Genomic DNA, 20,458 nt, shown 5'->3' on the forward strand with positions numbered 1-20,458 from the left:
CTGTGCAATAAAATAACCGTGTCTTTGCTCTTTATACTACAGCAACTGCTTTGCATGGTGCACTTATGTTTTGGACATGTATGTCTTTGTATGTGCTGTTCCTTATCTGATTGCACTCTCGTCTTCTGGTGAACTTCTACTCTTTCTAACAACTCAACTGAAAGTTTCCATGAAACTTTTTCCCGATGTCTCTTGACAGGCTAAGGCATTCTTCTCTTGGTTTCCACTTTAACTTATGCTTATGTTATATTTGTTCAGACACAGTATGTTCTAATGATTTAACTACTTGTCTCTTCTTGAGTTATCTAGTTCCTTGAGTTGGCCACCTTTGTATCTCTTTGTATTCTTGGCATATAATAGTTTAGGTGTTATTTTGTAATAGCTTATGGGTTAAAACTACATCAAGGCATAATAAAATGTTGTACAAATAATCCCACCTGACGTTTGAGGCAGCTTTGTTGGTGTCTTCATCAATGGCCTGGTACGTTCCCAGGATATAATTGACCAATGTTTTACTACTTATGCCTTTCTGGACAGTAAATGTCTTGGAAGGAGGACGGAATGAAATTCCTTCTTTCACATTTACTACTTGAATTATGACTGGGGTTGACTGGACCCGATATTGAGAGATTATTGATTGGTGAAATTCAGCTTTATTTTTGACAGCAATACTAAATTGCACATTTTGTAGTTGTTCATAATCTAGAGGCTAGAATAAAAATAAAATGAGAAAGAAAGAAGTGTCACAAAAATATGATCTGGTAAATCGAGAAGAAGATAGCAGAACTCTATGTTACATGCCATGAATGGATCCTTTTATTTATATACAGCAAAACAGTTTCAGAAATCATTGTAATGTTGAGATAAAGAAACGTTTAGAATTCTTAACTCAAGACCTCAGTTTGGTAACTGATACTTACAAAGCAGCGTACCTGTTTTTAGACTAGTTAAACATCATTAGAGTTTTTTTCTTTTTCTTTTTCTTTTTGGTGGGGAAGATTCTCCCTAAGCTAACATCTTTGCCAATCTTTCCTCTACTTTGTATGTGGCTTGCCTCCACAGCATGGCTGATGATTGGAGTAGGTCCACCCCTCGGATCCCAGCCCGAGAACCCTGGCATCGAAGTGTGTGGAACTTTAACCACCAGGCCACAGGGCCGGCCCCTGTCATTAGAGTTTCTTTAGGCTGTATGGTGCAGTGGTAAGAATCTCAAATTTGCTGTGGTGGCATGTTTGAATCCTGGTTTTGCTATTTAATAACTGTGTGACTCAGGGCACAATAAATAATATCTCTGATCTTCAACTTTCCACTTCTGGAAAAAAACCTTACCTCGTCATATTGTTGTGAGGACTGAACAAATTAAAGCCCATAATACATTCCTATAAATGGCAGCTGTGGCCATTCACAGGACAGTCATTGAATTCATGTGCAATAATGTCTTTCCTGACTTTAAAAATTCTTAAGTGGCAAAGGCAAATTATCTTAATTAACTTGGTTGGCAAATAGGCCTCTGCCAATCAGTGAGTGGCTGTCCTATCAACTCTTCATAGAACCATTCTCAGATAGTCTTGCATGATAGCTATTTGTTTGACTCTCTTACTCAGGTGGCCCCAGTCAAGGCCTGAGGAATCCCAGGATAGCTTTTTCCATTTACTAGTAAAGTTTTTGAGGGTAATGAGAAAAGGAAATGCTCATCTCGGTTACATTTGTATATTACTGAAAATAACTAAGGTAGGAGAACTGAATGAGTTTTAACTTGGCAGTGACTGGTTTTGTGGGCTCAGGTATTTCCCAGTGGAGTGGAAGAGAAAGATGTATAAACAGGTAATTGTAATACGAGGGCTGACAAAAGAAATTATAGAGTCCATGTGGAAGCGAGTGAATACTTCTACATGGGAAAGTTATGAAAGGTTTATGAGAGGTTTCATGTAAGCTGGGTGTTGAAGGATATTGAGGAATTACTCAGGCAGAGGCGAAAGCATTGCAGATGCCCAGAGTTACATATGATAGGGAGTTGGCTGGCTGCAGAGGGTGAGGGGCTTTGTATACAGTTCTGAGGCTGAGGGTCATCTTAAAGGCCAGCAGGTCGTCACTGACCCTAGCTGTATATTAGAGTCACCTGCTGTGGCCTGGGCTTTCCCACAAACCAACTGATCCAATAGTTCCTACATTCCCACTGGCTAGGAAAATTTGCAGATGATTCAAATGGGCAATCAAGGTTGAGGGCCACTTTCACGGCCAATGGAGAACGAGGAAGGATTTTAAAGAGGAGAGAACTGATCCAAATTGGTTTTAAGGAAAATGTGTGGTGGACTGATGGCAGTAGGAGAGCAAAAGGAAGAGACGCATAAGATAGGGACGTCTATAAGGAGGGACTCCAGTCTTCTTGGGGAGGGGAAGCAAGGCCGAGGAGAGCACAGGCCATAAGAAGGAAGACCAGGGCCAGACTTTAAGGACAATTTCAAGGGCAGAATTTGATGACTGGCTGTGTGTTGTGGGGAAATGCCATGATGGAAGGATAAGGCATGGGATTCTAGTTTGGGAGACTGGATGACACCAACACAGGAGACAGGCAATATCTCATTCGCAGGCATTGCTGGGAGTTTATAACAAAACCCTTGCAAGTGAGGATGGCTGTAGCCCTCTCTCGGAAAAGCAGAGTGGTGGGAACTGCTTGCACGGCTTCCAGCAATCCGGGACTCCAGCAGTCTCCTTGTTAAGGGAACTTTATAGGTCTGTGACTCTACTGGACTCAAGGGATTAAAGAAGCTGTCATATAGTCCAATGTTCCATGCCAAGGAATGTCCCCAAATGGTGGTTATTTTTTCTAGTCTATACAGTATCCTGGCAGAAATATCCTTATGTTATTCCAGATGTGGGGAGAGGTCTGCTGTAGCCAGGCTTAGTAAATAGAAGCTTTACTCAATTACTTATTTTTATCCTGCAGATTTAGTTATACATTCCTATTTTCTAGGAAAAAAATTGCATTTTTCCCTCTCTGCTGACTGTAGCTAGTCCATTTAAAACAAGTTGACAAATTCACAAGCCACAATTCTATGTATTTTTTTCTCTTAACTTTAATTGTAGAGAGTGAATGAGGTTAAGTCAAGAAATGTATTTTACTTTCTTGTGCTTAAAGCAGGCACACCTATAAATATACACATATTAGTGTGTTTGTGTTTACTATAGAAAGTATGATAGCTTGGAAGGAAATAAGTCAACATATTAAGAAAGGTTATCCTTAGGTAATGGGGCTATGTGTGTGTGTGTTTATTCTGTCTATTTTTATGTGTTTTCTATAAAGAAGTGATATTGTTATTCATAAAGGAATAAAGGTTATTTGTAGAAATGATCGTTTTGGTAAGTATAGGATATTTTTCCCATCGAAGGGAATTTGCTCCTTACCTTAACCACCTTCAGGATGCCTTCGTTAGTTCTGGGGTCAGTTTGTATTTCAAACCATTCCCCTTCATTGCCAGAGGTGAAGAAATACACTGCAAGCCAATTATCCGTGAACTCTTCATCCCGATCTACTACTTGAAATCGAATCAACTCAGAACTTAAAGTATTTTCCTCAATACGTGCTGAATACTAAAAATGGAGAAAGGCAGAATTCAAGACTCAATGTCAGGTTTTATCTAAAGGGATTATATTTATTCTGAATGGTATTAATCATTAATTCTCAAATTACGTATTGCCTCCTTGCCGGTTACTGCATTCTTATATTTTACAAAAGCTTATTTTTTAAGAAAAGTGCAAAGAACTTAAATGAAAGCCAGCAAGCAGGCAAATACTGAATCAGGATGGCAAAGTATAAAATGAAATATATATACAAATTATTCTTCAGGGAGTGGAAGGTGTACCTGAGATTCTCTGAATATTGGGAAATTGTCATTGACATCTTTCACTTTAATACTACATTCACACTGAGTTGACAGTCCTTCTCCATCTTTGTCTGCACCACTTACAACCAGACGATAGCTGCTAACTTGCTAAATTTGGAGAAAAAATAGAGAAAAATAATTAATCTCCAGCGTCAAGAATATGAATGGAAACCACTTGCTTCCTTTGGGTAAGGAGGTGAAAATATTCAAGTTCATGGTTCATTCTCTAGAAGGATCGCATGCATTGTTCTCTATCCATCATAGAGGAGGTGTGTGGGGCTCTGGATGATTGAGTGGAAGTCTTTACGGGGCTAGAATAAGTTTTTTTTCTTTTGCTAGCTTCTTGGGCCAAGAGAGTACACTTAGAGCAAAAACGGGCAATGAGGATGGTGGGTTGCATATCTGAGGGATGCTCACTTATAGAGCTTTCCTGTTTGTCCATGTGGGAGATCATTTGTCTAACAGTAATATGGAGTCTGACAGGGTTGAAAATGGTGATTGAGATGGTGGTGGTGGTGACGGTATTTGTGGTGGTAGGACGACACGGAAGAGAGACGAAGGGGATTCTTTAGTGTTCTGGAAGCAGGGAGTAAAATTAAAAGTCAGAGAAAAAGTGTGACATCAGAGAAGGCTTTATCCTAGATAGAAATTTCTCCCTTAATCTAAGAAATTTCCTTTTCCTCTGTCAGATGAGGAATTAGTCACAGTTCAATCTTTGTCCGTGTATGCCAATGACTTCTTCTACTCTCCCACTTTAACTCCTACTGGCATGCTGATTCTTGTTTGTTTAGGGTACAATTGATTTTATAGGTCCCAGGTACACATCCCACCCCACCAGACTCACACTTGAATGCAAACCATTTCCCTAGATTAGCCCAAGTGAATACTGGGAACTTGTTTTCCTTTCTCCATTCATTCTCAGATAAAATGGAGTCATCTCTCTTGGCTTTCTTACAGACAAATCCTTTATCATTGAATGCTCCTAAGTGCCTTGCTTTACCTCTCGATCAAGAGAACTGGTCAAAGTACGGACTTCCCCCGTGTGTCTGCTTAGAAGGAACATGGGTATGCCTGCAGGTTCCTGCGAGAGGATTTTGAAGGCAATTTTAGAGTTCAAATGGTTTGGTTCATCTGCATCTGTGGCATTTAGAATCATCACCAGTGAGTCTAGGAATACAGAAGAAGTTCATTAAAGAATATGTAAAGATTGACAGTCTGTTCACATTAAATGTTCAACACAATTTCAAATTGATCGTTTGTCTGTGTGTGTGTGAGGGAGATTGGCCCTGAGCTAACATCTCTCCCAACCTTTCCTCTATTTTGTATGTGGGTCACTGCCACAGCATGGCTTGTTGAGCAGTGTAAGTCCACACCTGGGATCTAAACCTGAGAACTTGGGCTGCTGAAACAGAGCACGCCAAACTTAACCACTACACCACCTGTCTGGCCCCTGGTCTTTGTTTTTTAAGATCTTAAAGCTATCTGTATGCTCAAAAAAATTTACACATCACTTGCAATATCTCTTACTGTCTCTCTTAATCAAGTAGAAATGTGCTGCCTTCCATAACAATCCTCCAGTTCTCCTTAAGCCTTGGCTGTGTTGGGGTTGAGACTATTTTCTGTTTTTATTTCTTCCCTTGAGGATGGCCTTATAATTCTCCCTTTTCCCCAAGTTATCCAAGTAATGTATGTCTTTGTCCCATGTAGTGTAAAAAAGCCCAGTTGATCCATCCAGGCTGCCTAAGGCCACCTCTTCAGCTTTGTGACTGCCAGGTACTCATATGACTATATAGATAGCAGAAGATACTATTGACTTTATAACAGGACTACAATCTAGAAGATAATGTCAGTGGATAAATAGCTCAACTACAGATGTTAGAAAGGAAGACTCAGGTTATCTTGATGAGTTTTTCTGCAAAACTACTGATGAAATTAAAAGAATAAATTAGCTTATAAAAATGATGTACTATAGTGATACTTGTATTTAAAAATAAAAAAATTAGAAGTGGCAGGTACTGTAAAAGACTTACTTGAAGCACTGTTTTCTTCAATTTCGCCCATAAATACACTTTGTGAAAATACTGGAGCGTTGTCATTGATATCTAAAATTTTGACTGTTAGTATAAGTGGTTTCTCTACATCTTGTCCTAGGACATTGAGAGCATGACACGTGATCTAGAAAAAGAGGGAAAATGTTAATTATCACTCAACAAACCTAGTTTGCATACTATGGAAGCTTGTAGGAATAAGGCCTCTACTGGCATGTGCAGAACTTTTGTGCAAAGAAGAAAAATATTTCCCCAAAGAGTAGGCAAAGTAGGAAAAAGTGCCCACTCTGGGCAGCCCAGTTGGGCAAGTTGTCCTTCCTCCAGGCTGATACTGTCTCAAGTCAGCATGTAGCTCTTGGCAAGCTGCATGCTGGAGTTCAGCGTTCACTCATGAACCCTCCTGGTGTATTTCTTCAAAGGCACAACCATAAGTGGAGGCTCTTCGCAGAGAGACTAATATTGTTATGTGTCAGTGGATTGATTTATGGGCTGATCTCTCCTCTACATTAGCCAGTAGAAGTATCACCTTCTAAAGTCACCGTGCATGAAGCGAAGAGTGGCCAATGTTGAGGACACAGACTTACCTGGAAGCTTGGGGTTTCCTCACGATCAACTATGGCTGTTATGTTAATTTCTCCAGTGTTTCTGTCGACAACAAAGATTCCAAAAGGGGGCTGATCAATCCCCATTCCAGAAATTTGGTAGGTAATTTTCTGGGTTGCTTGGAAGTCTGAAGTAATCTGCAGCCAAAAATACCCCAAATGTTAAGGAGATCCTGAATCAGGCTTTTTCTTTCCCCTCTTCCCGAGTCTTGAGTCATCTGTTCATTCCATTCACTCTTTCTGACACTGTGCTGTTTACTATTTGTCTTGATAGATAATAGGAAGGTAAAATAAATGCAAATTGTTGACTCTGTTGACCGGCATGGACGAATATGTTTAATCGCTTTGGCCTTAGAATATTTGTTCTGATTGTGGCCACCATGGTGACATTAAAAGTTTGAGAGAAACTCAAGGATACTTAATATTGACAAGGCTACTTCTCAATGCTCCCTTTCTTAACAGATAACATTAAAAAAGTAAAAAAGACATTTATTTTAGTTCAAATAAGGAGCTGGAGAGAAAAAAGGGCAAAGGATTATATAGTAAGCGTTAAAAAATCTGTATTAAAATGAAATTTTCTTTTTGCTATTTGTTATATGCTTTTTATTGTTATACCTTTTAAGCTTTTTAATATGGAAAATTTCAAATATATATAAAGTTAGAATAGTATAATGAACCTGATGTGTCTCATCACCCAGTTTCAACAATTGTCAACACATGGCCAATCCCCTGTTGACTCCCAACCATTTTTCTAATTGTCTTATCTGTCTGCTTTTTTCTATTTGTTTGCTAGAATCTGGACCTAAATAAGGCTTATCCATTGAAATTATTATTATTTTATTGATTTTTTTTGTTGAAGTTACCAGGTTATTTGTTCTGTGGACTCTGCAGTCTGCATTTTGTTAATTGGAATCGCCATATTTTAAAAAATTTACATCTAATACATTTGTTCTAAAAACTCACATTGCCCCTGCTCATATGACTTACTGTGGCAATTGGGTTTCTTTTTGAGTTGTCTTCTCCTTCTCTGCAGGGTCTTGCAAATTTTACCCATTCACGTTTATATCTCCTTTTGGCTTGTTGTACTGCTGTCTCATCTTCTCCATGTTGTCTTTTTGTCTTATATGAAAAGGGATTCCATTTTATTATGCATATGGTTGGAAAGTTTTGCTTCAAGTATTGATTATAGACACGTAAGTTGAGGAGCCTCCTATGTTTCAAGGTATCTAAGATTGTTAGATGTCTGATTCGCTCTACCTCACACTTTGTCAAGCAAAGAAGAAACATTAAATAACAAAAACAATTACAAAGCAATAAATATAATTTTTAATAGGAGCATTTAATCATATTTTATGTTTCCTGTATATATTCCATTATATCTAACTTTTCTGGGCACATAGGACTTGTTTAATGAAAATCTGTTGATTTGTTTAAGAAAAAAGAATGCACGTGATAAATTACAATAATGACATTTATGCATTGCTGGTATTTAAATATTATTGGGTTAGTTGTTAGAATTTTAATTTTATTTTCACAATTAAATTATTAAATAATTTAAAACATTAAATAAATATTTTTTCTGAACACAATTTTAATTTTTTAAACTAAACTATTATTTTAATTACAAAAAACTTGTTCATACTTTACCTCTATTCGCAATTCTCCATGAACCAGTAGGACTGCCTGTAGACATTTAAATAAAGTCAAAATTAACCGTGAATTCTTCAAATAAGTGATTACATAAGCTGATAATTCTGATTTTTACATTCTGCTGTTCATATTGTAGTTTGTTTCTATTTCAAAATAAGTAGATTTGGAGAAGCAGTATTCAAAGGGTAAAATACTCCCAGGAAAAAGAAAATGCTCTCAATATAAATAAGTTCTCCTACTTCTTTAATCTGACTACAGAATTTTAATGATATACTGAAGAATCTGTTGGACTTTGCAGAACTCTGCCTAATGGCTGGTTGCAGCAACCAGACATTTCGTACCTGGCTGTTCTTTAGAGATTTCCCAGGAGCTATGGAACCTATTGCTTTGGGAAACAATGGTGAACATCATTTTGATAAGCTTCAGAAAGGACCGTAGGGGATTATTAAAAACCATGACCTACTCAACTGACTTGTACAAAGGCAGTCCTGTATTAGTTAGCTGCAATTACTGGGTAAGGCATTTTCTTGGTTGTACAAGAGTGGAGAGAATAGAATGGAGCTAGTCTGGTTTAAAAAAATGGAACATAAAAGATGTAGATATGCCATTACAATCATAAGTACTGTTTGCTTTGGGACATGGATCTGCACATCTCTGCCCTATTACTTCAATTTAAATATTGAGCTTACTTTTCATACTGATCTGAAAATATTAAATAAGGATAGACTGAATTCAGGCAGGCTACTGTCTTTACTTTCTCAAGAGCATACCTTTACCTGTGTCGTTTTCCATCTTGTTTTCTACCTAGAATGCTTTCTTCCTTCCCCTTTACGCACTAAAATATTACTCATCCTTTAAGATCAACTCAAACTCCAACAATCTCCATGAAACCGTCTTTACTGATGTCTCCTTTTCTGAGCTCGTACAACACATATTCTGTACCACGCAATTTAGTCCATAATGGTTTACCATGATTTATTATTTCTTATTGTTTTATGTGCATTACAGTGCTAAGCCAGGAGAATTGTAAACTCTCCAAATCAGTGCTTCTATATTAATATTATTATTTTTTGAACCCTTGCAATACCTGTCCCTCAGCAGATGTTTAACAACTATTTGCCTGCCCACTGATTATCTGAAGAGAATCTGGTAGGGAAAAGATTGTGAAAAATAGATGAGAAGGAAAAAATTACAGTAATCATAGTAGCTAATGTTCATTATGGTTTTTGTGTCAGTTGCTATTCATAGACCTTTATACTTATTATATCATTTAATGCTTACAGCAGCCCTCTGAAGGAGACTCTACTATTATAATCCCTCTCTTATGGATGAAGAAATGGACACATGAGAGAGTGAGAACTACGCCCCAGCTAACAGCCCTAGTAGAGCCAGGATTTGAACCTCGGTAGCTTGCCTCCAAAGTGTGTACATCACCACTACACTAGACTCCACCCAAACTGGGCATAAATAAATAGAAACAAACTCGTGGTAGAAAGGAAGTTATATGATAAGTCAGTTTAGATTTCTACCTGGCCAAAGGCTGAGGTTACTTCTGAAATAATGTGGATTTATTACATTGTTTATTTTGGAAGGTTACAATAAAGAGGCAAGTTCAAATCTGAACCAAGGGAGTAAGTACATCAGATGTAGGAAGCCAGGACCCTTCTGTTCTAAAAATTTAACTGAAATCCTTCTTTCAAAGGGGGTGTGTTCAGATTGTCATGAAAAAGAACAATTACTTGTGGTTATAACAGGTTTCAAAATGATTTTTACAGCTTTTCTGCTCTTTATTAAACAATAACATGAGTTACTTGAGAGAGACCAGCGCAATGTAGTAATTGCGCTACTCCCGTCTTAGTTCATAAGAACGACTCAGCCACACGTGAAGGAGGGAGGGGCCAGGCACACTCTCCTTTACAGGAAATCTGGAAGAGTCATCCGGAAAGTATGAATCATGTTGGTGCTAGCCCCACAGAGAATGACTCTTCTAACAAGCTTTGAGGCACAATTTCTGTTTTCCTGGGAAGCAAAGGAGGACAAACCCTAAACTATGGAGAATGAACGTAGCAGACAGTTGTTTCTTGTTTGTTCAGTCTTTTCATAGAATCAGAGCTCTAAGAGAAGTTCTTCAGTCTAAACCTTTGCTCTTTCCCATCCTCTCTTTTGAGTTAGACCACCAAGAATGTTCCCTAACTTTAGAGAATGTTGTGAAAATGTGATTTTTTTTTTTTTTGGTATTTCTAGGAATATGAGGTAGTTAATAAGAAACACTTCTGAATATTGCAATGCTTTTTGGATATTTAGAAATATAATCATAACCTTACATTATTTAGAATAGCGTTTTTTAAAAACAATTATTTTAGTTAGTTAATACTTATATGTGGCTACTTGTGTTAATTTGCTAATATAGTTATTTTGAATATTTAGTAAATATTCCAATAATTTCCTGACAAAATAAAGCAATTAAGTTGTCTCTTTTAGTGGCCTGGATTGGAAATACCATGGCAAGGAAAGCATCCCTTATCTGGGGAATTCCTATACTTTTCTTTCTTCCTCCTGTTTCCTGGTTATTTTGATTATACAATTTTTAAAACATTGATATGGCATAAATACCTTGGTATAGATAAGAATTAGAAATATTTTATTGAGAGCAAATCAGATTATTAAATTAGTAAAATAGCATATAAACTAAACTAATTTGATATCCATATGCCCTATTTGCTAATTAAAATGTGCATAGTTATATCATTAAAGTTTGTATTGAATATGATAGATATATAATAAATAAATTTTGAGGATATGGGTGACTACATTTTTAAAAACCACTTGTAGTAGCAGCTGCTATTTTACTTAGTTGGCTAAGATTTTGTTTAGAGTTACCTTAAGCTTTAGGGTGAGGAGGGGCAGACTATGCGTGAGAGCCAGGGAGCTCGTCCCAGCTGGCCCAGGGCAAGGCCACTCTTCTCCTCTCTAGAATGGGAGAAGAGTGGATTGCACCCACTACCCTCTGGGGAATTTGTAGAATGAATTAGGTAATTCAAAGAAATCGTTATAAGTTTTAAGCATGATTTTTTATTTATTAATTATTTTTTGGAAAAAAGTCTTGAAATATATATAAGTTGGTGATATTATTTTTATAATTGGTTAGATACAGTGATTATTAATGTGTCAGATCATAGAGGTCATTCAGTACATGTTTGATGAGTAGCTTACATATGTACAATTCAGAAGAAATGAGTGATTGATCTTTTATGATATCTCATAGCTTTCTCTCTCTCTCTAGATATATACTTTTTAAAATTTAAAATTTTAAAAACCCTAAAACATCCTAATAAACTTTGTATTCATCAAGGTAAATTCTTTAATTGAACAAAAATGGCATGTGTTTAATTACTTGGAAATTATTATTTAATTTGGGGCAATTCAATTTTTACTAACTGATTTTTAGAGTAAACAATTAATTTAGAAAATTAAACCTTGCATTATGATAGATCGTGATGCTAAGAAAAATAAATACGTGTGGGTATTCTCAAATGCTCATTTTAAGTGCTGTGTAGGATGCAGTCAAGTGTAGTAATACCAAATTGCACACTGGATCCTGAATCCCTGAATTTAAATCTCAGTCCTGCCGTGTACCAGCTGTATGACTTGGTAACACAGTCTTTCAGTTTCCTCATCTGTAAAATAGGGATAATAATTCTGCTTACCTTATAGGTTTGTCGTGAGAATTAAATGAATTGACGGGTCTGAAGCACATTGATGAGCCCTAGCTCACAGTTAGTGCTTAATAAGTATTCATCACTTCTGTCACCAAACTTTAAAAAAAGCCACTTTGGCATGAAGTGACCTCTTATTGTTATTCACGTTACGGCACATAAGAACTTTCTCTTTCTTTCTATTTATTTATTTATGCTGAGGAAGATTTGCCCTGAGCTAACATCTGTGCCAATCCTCCTCTATTTTTTGTATGTGGGATGCCTCCACAGCATGGCTGGTGAGTGCAGTAGGTCCGCGCCTGGGATCTGAACCTGTGAACCTGGGCCATGGAAGCAGAGTGTGTGAAACTTTAATTACTCAGCCATGGGACTGGCCCCAAGAACTTTCTCTTTCTTGAGCATCAGAAAGAGATAAGAACCAAAGCTCCATTGTACAATTGTGTAGGTTGCTCCTTGCACAACTCCAGGAGGGTACTGTTCACATTGTAGTTTCTTTGACTGCACCTCCTACAGTTGTGCAGTGCACAGCCTGATCAACTTCCCAGCAGCCATGCAAGAAAAATATGCATATTAGACAGATTCAATTAGTCACAGTATAATTATGAGTAGTAACCAATTGCCTGTATAATTTTCTTGTGATGAACTTCCCAAGCAAGCCCTCACCTTAGGCTATCAGATTGACTCTTAACTGGTAAGGAAGAGCCAAAAGCTAAGAGATTTATGAGAAACCTCATGGGCACTGATGTTCTGGCTTCAAATGAAAACCGGTTTCAGGTATTAAGTAAGTGGGAGTGGTCATAGGTTGAAGTAATTACGTCTTTCCTGACTTCTGCCCAAGTCACGCAGGGCTGGCCAGAATTACTGACAAGGTTATTCTGATTTTGGAATCACAGGATTCTCCTGGAGAGAATCAGGAGGAAGTTTATTTTCATATGCTTATTAACACTGGAAACTGGATTGCTTCATCAATTAAGACACGAAAGATACCACAAAAGTTTTCCTTCTTTTAAAAATTTGGGCTATTTAACCTACAATTCTTTTCCTAAAAATTTCCCTTTGGATACTCTATAGAGGAAGGTGGTTGAAGATAGTTCTATATTTGGAGCATGTTTTTACTCAGAATTTGATATTTAAACTACTTCTTTCTTTTTTTTCCATCCCTACCACTCCTGTTTTCTTTAAAACATTGTATTTTAAAAACCTTTGGATTTCAAATGTCTGTATTAGTTTTGTAATGAGTAAATTTTTACATAATGTAGTAACATGAAATTAAATAGCTTATTGTCCAGGAGTGTTATATGACAAACTGTTTCAGATTTTGTGGACTATAAAATACTGAACAATGGTCTCCTTTGAAGACAAACACTGTTTCCAAAAGGTTAAATCTCTGAAAATAAGCAATTTTTAATCACAAATCCTTTCCCCAAAATGTTAATTTTGTATTGTGCCAAATGGATCAAACGAGCACAGGAAACTGATCAATATTACATTCTTCTTCAACAATCGGTAGGTGTTCTCCATGCCTTCCCCTCCTTAATCTGGAAGGCTCAACAGTGGAAAGTTTGAGTAAAGCTCCAAGTGTGAAAATGCATTTTTCCACACCCACTATTATATTCATTTAAAATATATCTTTTGTTTTTTCTGTCAATTTTCAGAAAATGATCTTACGATAGTTTTTGGTATGCTCTTTTGTTCAAGGAGAATGGAGGCCCTTTCTTAACTTATTGAAACTGATGTTGGTGATCATTTAACATAGTAAGGTAGAATATTAAGAAGTTATTAAGAATCATCCCTATTACTAAAATATTACAGATGATAAGAACTAGTCTTCCAAAGCACTTTACATTTTTCAAAGCACTTTTTGCCCACATTGCTGCTTTATTCTCAGTATGGCCATTTTAGTTAGGCAAGGGGGCTATGATTATTCTCATTTGACAATGCGGGAAACAGGGCCTGGAGTGAGTCAGCGGTACAGGCGTCAATTGAAGTCTGTGACTTTGCGATTCCATCTCACCTCTATAGGCAACCCTTGTGTGGTCATAGGTTGGAATTAGTTCAAAACCTCCAAACACGTCTTTTAACTTTCAGACCCCACCCTTTAATAACAAAAGATGTACATTCTCACTCAACAATGCTTTTAAAAACATTGCTTTTTTCCACATCACCACATTATTTCAAAACTCTGGGTGGCTCCCCACTTCTAAAAGGATTCCATTAGTCTTCACAGAATGTACATTTCAATCTGACCCTCATCCACCTTTCCAGCTCATGTCCAGATTCTCTAATGCAAGCTGTCATTCCAGACGAACCAGTGTGTCCATTGCCCGTAGGAGAATGCCATAATCTCTCCTGCCTTTGCTCGTGCTGGTCTAAAAACCAAAGATATCTCCCTCTACTTACTAAAAAGCAGCTCAGATCTCACCTAGTCCACGAAGCCTTTGCCTGCCTCCCTTCTGACTGGCACTGTCTTCCACTGACAGCATTAACGGTAGACCAGCACTGTCCAATGGAAATATAATGAGAACCACAAATGTGAGCCACATATATAATCTTTAATTTTCTAATATTCATGTTAAAAATGGTTAAAAAGGTAGAATTAATTTTAAGAATATATTTTTATCCAATATATCCAAAATAGTATCATTTCAATATATAATCAACATGAAAATTATTAGTGACATATTTTACATTCTTTTTTCATACAAAGTCTTCAAAATATGATGTATATTTTACACTTAACAGCACATCTCAATTCAGATCAACCACATTTCAAGTAGTTAATAGCCACATGTGGCTAGTGGCTACCATATTGGACAGAGCAGGTCTAGACCACTCAGTTTAACAATTACATATGAAGTTATATTATGTAAATAGCATGTGTGTGTGTGTGTGTGTAAAATTTTCCTAAGGGGAGGAAAATGTCTTAGATTTCATAGATTTCTCCATGACTAGCATTATAGAAGCACTGTGTGTGTGGGGGGGTTATAGTTGAGAGAGGCCTCCTTCAATCATTCATTTATCCATTCTTCAAACAGTATGTGTCCACTGTAAGAAAGATAGTATGGTAGGCTTTGGGGATATGAAGATGAATAAAACAGCCCTCGGTACAAGGATCTCACAGACACTGTAGGACCAGAGAGTGGTCTCTAAGTCGAAGCAGGGAAAATAGCCCTAAGCTTGTGGTCTCCAAATTCTGTGTCCTTTATGAAGATGCTATTCCAACACCCGCTGCCATATAACTAGCTCCTGAGCTGGTTATTGGCTTGGGCATATGGGTCATCAGGTTACCTGCAGATTAGTCCAGAAACAACTATCTGGAAAGGTGAGAAAGTCATACAACTGTCACATTTCTCCTTACAACATTCTTGGATCAAATAAATTCATCGAATAACCCAAACGGTTAGTTACATCGTCATAATGGAAGCTGAATCTAACAGAAGGGATGGTACAGATTTTCTGCTTGAGCATTGTCATGAGGGGCACGGCTGGGAAACTGGCTCACAAGCAGCCCCATTCTCATTTTAGACACTTTCAATTTTTAAAAAGTTGTTTCTTGAGAGCTAGCTCCCTGTAACTTCTTGAAGTCCAATTATCTCAATTTTTTGGATGAGGAGGTGAGGGAAACTGGTGCGTAGGCCAACCCAGCTTGTTATTGATAAAGTGGAGAATTAGTATTAGGAATTTTTTGATATTCATTTATGGTATATGTCACTATTTCGATACCTTCATGTAACTGATAATATTGGGACATATTTTTTTCTTGACTAAAACAACACACTTAAGGAACAAACTAGTATGTAATATCCCGGTTAGTGCTGTGCTCAGCACATTCCACTTCTCTTTTAGATAATATTATATAAAACTTTCACAATCAACACAAGTATTACTCTCCTGAAAAAATGGCGTAATATAATGTTGTACTTTTTTTCCCCTGCTAACGTCTGGATACTTTCTGTACATAATGGTTAAACATAAACACTGTTTTCTTAATAACCCTCCCAACTTCTCTAGAGTCAAACATTGCTTTGATTTTAATTCAACAGTCTTTGACTATTTAAAAACATGTCAGCTATCAAGACCCAGCATGTACAATTGTAAGCCATGTGCTTAAGGGATATGTAACCTTGGAAAATAGACCTGGTTCTCTTTATGCGTTTTAGTTTGTGTATTAGAAAGACGAATAAAAGCATTACTTAGAGGAAAGTGAAGATGTTGTGGAAAATAGATCTGAGATCAGCCCTATTTAATTCGTTAATTAAAGAAATGCTAAACGGCAGCTTTCAAATTCAATTCTCTCTGGCTTATTTTTTTAAGTAAAATGCAACATTAAAAAAAACAACAAAAGGAAGAAATTGGTAATCCTTCCAATTTCATTTAAAAATTTTTATTTCCACTGCAATCTTTTTAGAATTTATAATAGCGATTCAGCAATCAAATATAATATTCTCCAACAACGAAAGAAGCAAGGAAAGTTTGCAATTATTAGAAAAAAAATAGGACTTACCATTAAAATGGCCAGAGCCCCTGTGGTTCTGAAAGGGAGCCGAGTCATCGTGTATGATTTCCCTGGGCAACAAATTGAGGGGAATTTCTGCCTCGGTCCTTCCAACCGTCTGCATCTGATGTCTAAGAGAAACCCTTCTGCAGCGTCTCCGCCGTTCTTCAGGAGTCTACAGACGGCCTGTTATGTGGTTCCTCCCCACCCTAAACCCGGGATTGGTCTCATCAGAAACGCTTGCATCACTTTTGCTCCCAGGTAAAAACTTAGACACACCTCAATTCCTAAAGCAATGAAATCCTTTGTTGGAAGCTGAAAGAAAAGTTCACAGGCTAATGGCGAAGTTTAATAGGAAGGTACCAGATGAATAATAAATTCATCATAGAGTGGAAATGCCAAAGCTAGTCCTGACTGCACTGAAAAAAAATCTAGTTGGCTTCTTCTCATGGGGACAATTAAAACTGCAAAGCAAAACAAAACAGACAAAATCCCCCAAAACCTAACTTGTGGAAGAGCGTTTATTTTTAGCCTGAATGTATGTGGGTAGATCCAAAGTTAAGCAGAGTGTAGGTGTTAAGCAATAATAGTAACTGCAAATCTGATGAAGAAAATCATCACATCAAGCAACTATAAATGCAGGTTTTGGATGAAAACAATCAGGAATAAAAGAGGAGTAAACAGTTATGTGGTACCTTGGATATTTGAAATATGTAAATAATGCATTGCAAAATCAGATCTCTGATAACAATCAGATGACATGTTGGCTATTGTATTCTGTTTCATTTATATGTTTTTTTAAAAAGTAGGTTGGCTAGTGAAGTAGATTATCTTTGTGCACTTTTAATTACTCAAGACATTTCCCCCAGAGCAGTCACCTTGCTTACCGCTTGTATTTGTGCGCTTCTAAACATCTGGACTCTAACCCAAGTTAGGGGATAGGGGAAAAACCACTAACACCATTTTAATTGGCTTCTAACACTAGAGTTAGAAGCATTCTTGAACATTCTAGAATATTTGAAGAAAGATTTGGTAGAAGAGAAATTTTATCTTTGTAAGTATTTATGCATTAGATTTGGAAAGCTTTTTAGTTTCAGGGAAACCATTCAATCACAGAGTATTTTAGGCAGAAAGGATTTCATAGTCTAGGATTTGGAAAAATGCACCTTGTAGGCAAAATATATATATTTTTTCTGTGAATTGTGGTAAAATATGCATGACATAAAATTTACCACTTTATTTTTAAGTGTACAGCTGAGCGGCATTTAGCACATTCGCATTGTTGTGTAACCACCACCACCATCTTCAGAAAAATCTTGTTTTTGTAATAAAGTGTTGATAAATAAAGTTTTCTTGGAACACAGCCATACCTATTTGTGTTTTTTTTTTTTTTTTTGAGGAAGATTAGCCCTGAGCTAACTACTGCCAATCCTTCTGTTTTTGCCGAGCTAACGTCCATGCCCATCTTCCTTTACTTTATACATGGGGTGCTTACTATAGCATGGCTTTTGCCAAGTGGTGCCATGTCTGCACCCGGGATCTGAACCGGCAAACCCCGGGCCGCCAAGAAGCGGAACCAGTGCACTTAACCGCTGCGCCACCTGTCCGGCCCTGCCTATTTGTTTATGTATTGTGAATGGCTGCTTCTGTGGTGCAACAGAGAGTTGAGCAGAGCTGAGTAGCTGGACAGAAACTGTACAGCCACAAAGCCAAATATATTTACTAACTTACAGAAAACATTTGCTTTACTTATTTACTTTCAGAAAATGTTTGTTGACCCCTGGCTGACACCGTATACCTTAAACAGTATTTGTGACAAATCTGATGAGTGTTGACTCCTACGGAGAAATAAGTGGTGAGGTTTTAAAATCTGCTTCCACTTGGAAAGAAAATTTCTGAAGATCAGGTTTGACGTTCCTTGTAGAGTTCCCTCTAAATTTCATAATGCATACTTTTTATGCACTTTTAAAAAATTTTGTGAGGAAAATTGGCCCTGAGCTAACATCTATTGCCAATCTTCCTCTTTTTGCTTGAGGAAGATTGTCCCTGAGCTAACATCTGTGCCAGTCTTCCTCTATTTTGTATGTGGGACACTGCCATGGCATGGCTTGATGAGCAGTGTATAGGTCTGTGCCCAGTATTGAACCTGCGAACCTTGGGCCACCAAAGTGGAGCACTTGAACGTAACCACTACACCACTGGGCCAGCCTCATGCACTTTTTTATTAGAATCAGAAAGTGAACAACTACTGAATCCTTTCCAACATGGAAAGACTGAAGCGAAGGGCCATCTTTTCTGAATTAGGAAGTGGTTTCTCTGTGAATGGACTAGTTAACAAATCTGAAGGGAGAGAGCTGGGATGAGCATTATTGAATTTATTAGTGATTTGTGTAATGCAGAATTCAGTGATCAAAATGTTGGTTACTTTCTGAATTTAGTATTTGAATTTGTTTAACAGTGGTGAGTGTTTTGGGTTAATATGTGTGTATTTGGGGCTTTTTTCTTACAACATAATGAGAGGAAATACATGTGCATGGTCAAAGACTAGACCAGAGCACCATAATATAGAACTTATTTTTTGAACGAAGTAGTATGGATATATTTTATTTTCTTCCTTATATCTGTATATATTTTCTGGGTTTTTTTGGTAATGAGAATGTATTAGATTTATAATTAATATACTTGAAAGTTATTTAAAAAATAATGTGAGTACAGCAAGCCTTTAGAAATAACATTCTAAACTTTGGTGCAGGGAAGAAGAGAAAAACACAATTAACTTTCAAGTCTTTCCTTTCTCATACTTTAGTATCTTATAATGCTTCAAAATATTGTTGTGCTGGGGCTGGCCCGGTGGTACCGCAGTTAAGTGAGCACGTTCTGCTTTGGCGGCCCGGGGTTTGCCGGTTCGGATCCTGGGTGTGGACGTGGCACCGCGTGGCAAGCCATGCTGTGGTAGGCATCCCATATAAAGTAGAGGAAGATGGGCACGGATGTTAGCTCAGGGCCAGTCTTCCTCAGAAAAAAAGAGGAGGATTGGCAGATGTTAGCTCAGGGCTGATCTTCCTCGGAAAAAAACAAAAAACAAACAAAACAAAACAACAAAAAATATTGTCATGCTAAAGACAAAAGAGATTGAAAAAAGATGATAGCAGTGAATTATTATCTTCCTAGGCATACCCATAAATTGCCTTTTCTAAAGCTCCAGTTCTTTGAAAATTTTAATTAATTAGGGCTTAAAAATATTAATTATCATTCCATTCCTTCTTACCAAAACACAGGTTAAGGATTTAACTAGTATTTTGCTTTTGTATTTTGAAACACCATCTAAGGATTCTTGGTCGGGTGGTATGTAAAGGATGTGGGCAGCTTGTAGGATAGTAATATAGCAGACTTGGCCTGATGCACGCTGGCTCCATCTACTTGTCCCAGTCAAGGAGAATTGTAGAAAGCCACGACAATCCCATTGTGCATCCACAGGCAGCCAGGGCTCTCTAATCTTTCTATGTGCTCTTGACAGTGCTTTAAGCCAACACTTCCTTTTCTTGGAGGATTGGGGACCTCAGTAAGATTATAAAGCACACTGGTGTTGGGGCCACATTTGCATGGTGATAGGAAGGTAGTCTGGAGGTTATTCCTGTGGGGAATCCATTTCCTTCCGGACTATGTGCCTTCTGGACCAGTGCCTTCTGGACTAAGCAGTTTCACTTGCTGTTTTGTTTATGTTTGTGAGAAGGAAAGAAGGGAGGATTTTCCAGGACTTTCCTTTCCGTTGAGTGGTTATGTTACTACTCCCTGGATGATGGCTTTGGAAACCTAAGCCCACTTGAAACTGGCGCTTGCTCAAGAGGCTGAAATAAAAATGAGGATCATAACAATAGTAATCATAACCATTAAAAGGGAGCTTCATTTTATGTGTATATTGTGTTTCAGTTTTTGCACCATGTTGAAAATATGAGTTGGAAAGTAGATATAACACATCACAGGTTTAAAAAGCTAAAGAAACCATTCCTCAATTTGCTAGAAATTGAATCATAGCATAAGGAGTGAAGCAATAAGAATGGCT

At 37.4% G+C, this 20,458-nt stretch overlaps 2 protein-coding genes across 6 annotated transcripts in view; one reads left to right on the top strand and one right to left on the bottom strand.

The window, feature by feature from the left end:
- DSG3 (desmoglein 3) overlaps positions 1-16,633 on the bottom strand; it is a 30,618-nt gene extending 13,985 nt beyond the window's left edge. The window contains exons 1-9 of the mRNA XM_014845357.3: positions 16,405-16,633; positions 8,182-8,217; positions 7,522-7,653; positions 6,517-6,672; positions 5,915-6,059; positions 4,885-5,051; positions 3,864-3,992; positions 3,406-3,591; positions 438-709 (exon numbers count right to left, since the gene is read on the bottom strand). Coding sequence (XP_014700843.1) covers positions 438-709; positions 3,406-3,591; positions 3,864-3,992; positions 4,885-5,051; positions 5,915-6,059; positions 6,517-6,672; positions 7,522-7,653; positions 8,182-8,217; positions 16,405-16,452 — 1,271 coding nt within the window. The 5' untranslated portion in view covers positions 16,453-16,633. The remainder of the gene's footprint in view (positions 1-437; positions 710-3,405; positions 3,592-3,863; positions 3,993-4,884; positions 5,052-5,914; positions 6,060-6,516; positions 6,673-7,521; positions 7,654-8,181; positions 8,218-16,404) is intronic.
- Positions 1-20,458, top strand: part of DSC1 (desmocollin 1) — a 345,309-nt gene that overhangs the window by 28,225 nt on the left and 296,626 nt on the right. The window lies entirely within an intron of this gene.

Source organism: Equus asinus, chromosome 7, assembly GCF_041296235.1.
Source record: "Equus asinus isolate D_3611 breed Donkey chromosome 7, EquAss-T2T_v2, whole genome shotgun sequence".
Taxonomy (NCBI): Eukaryota; Metazoa; Chordata; class Mammalia; order Perissodactyla; family Equidae; genus Equus; species Equus asinus.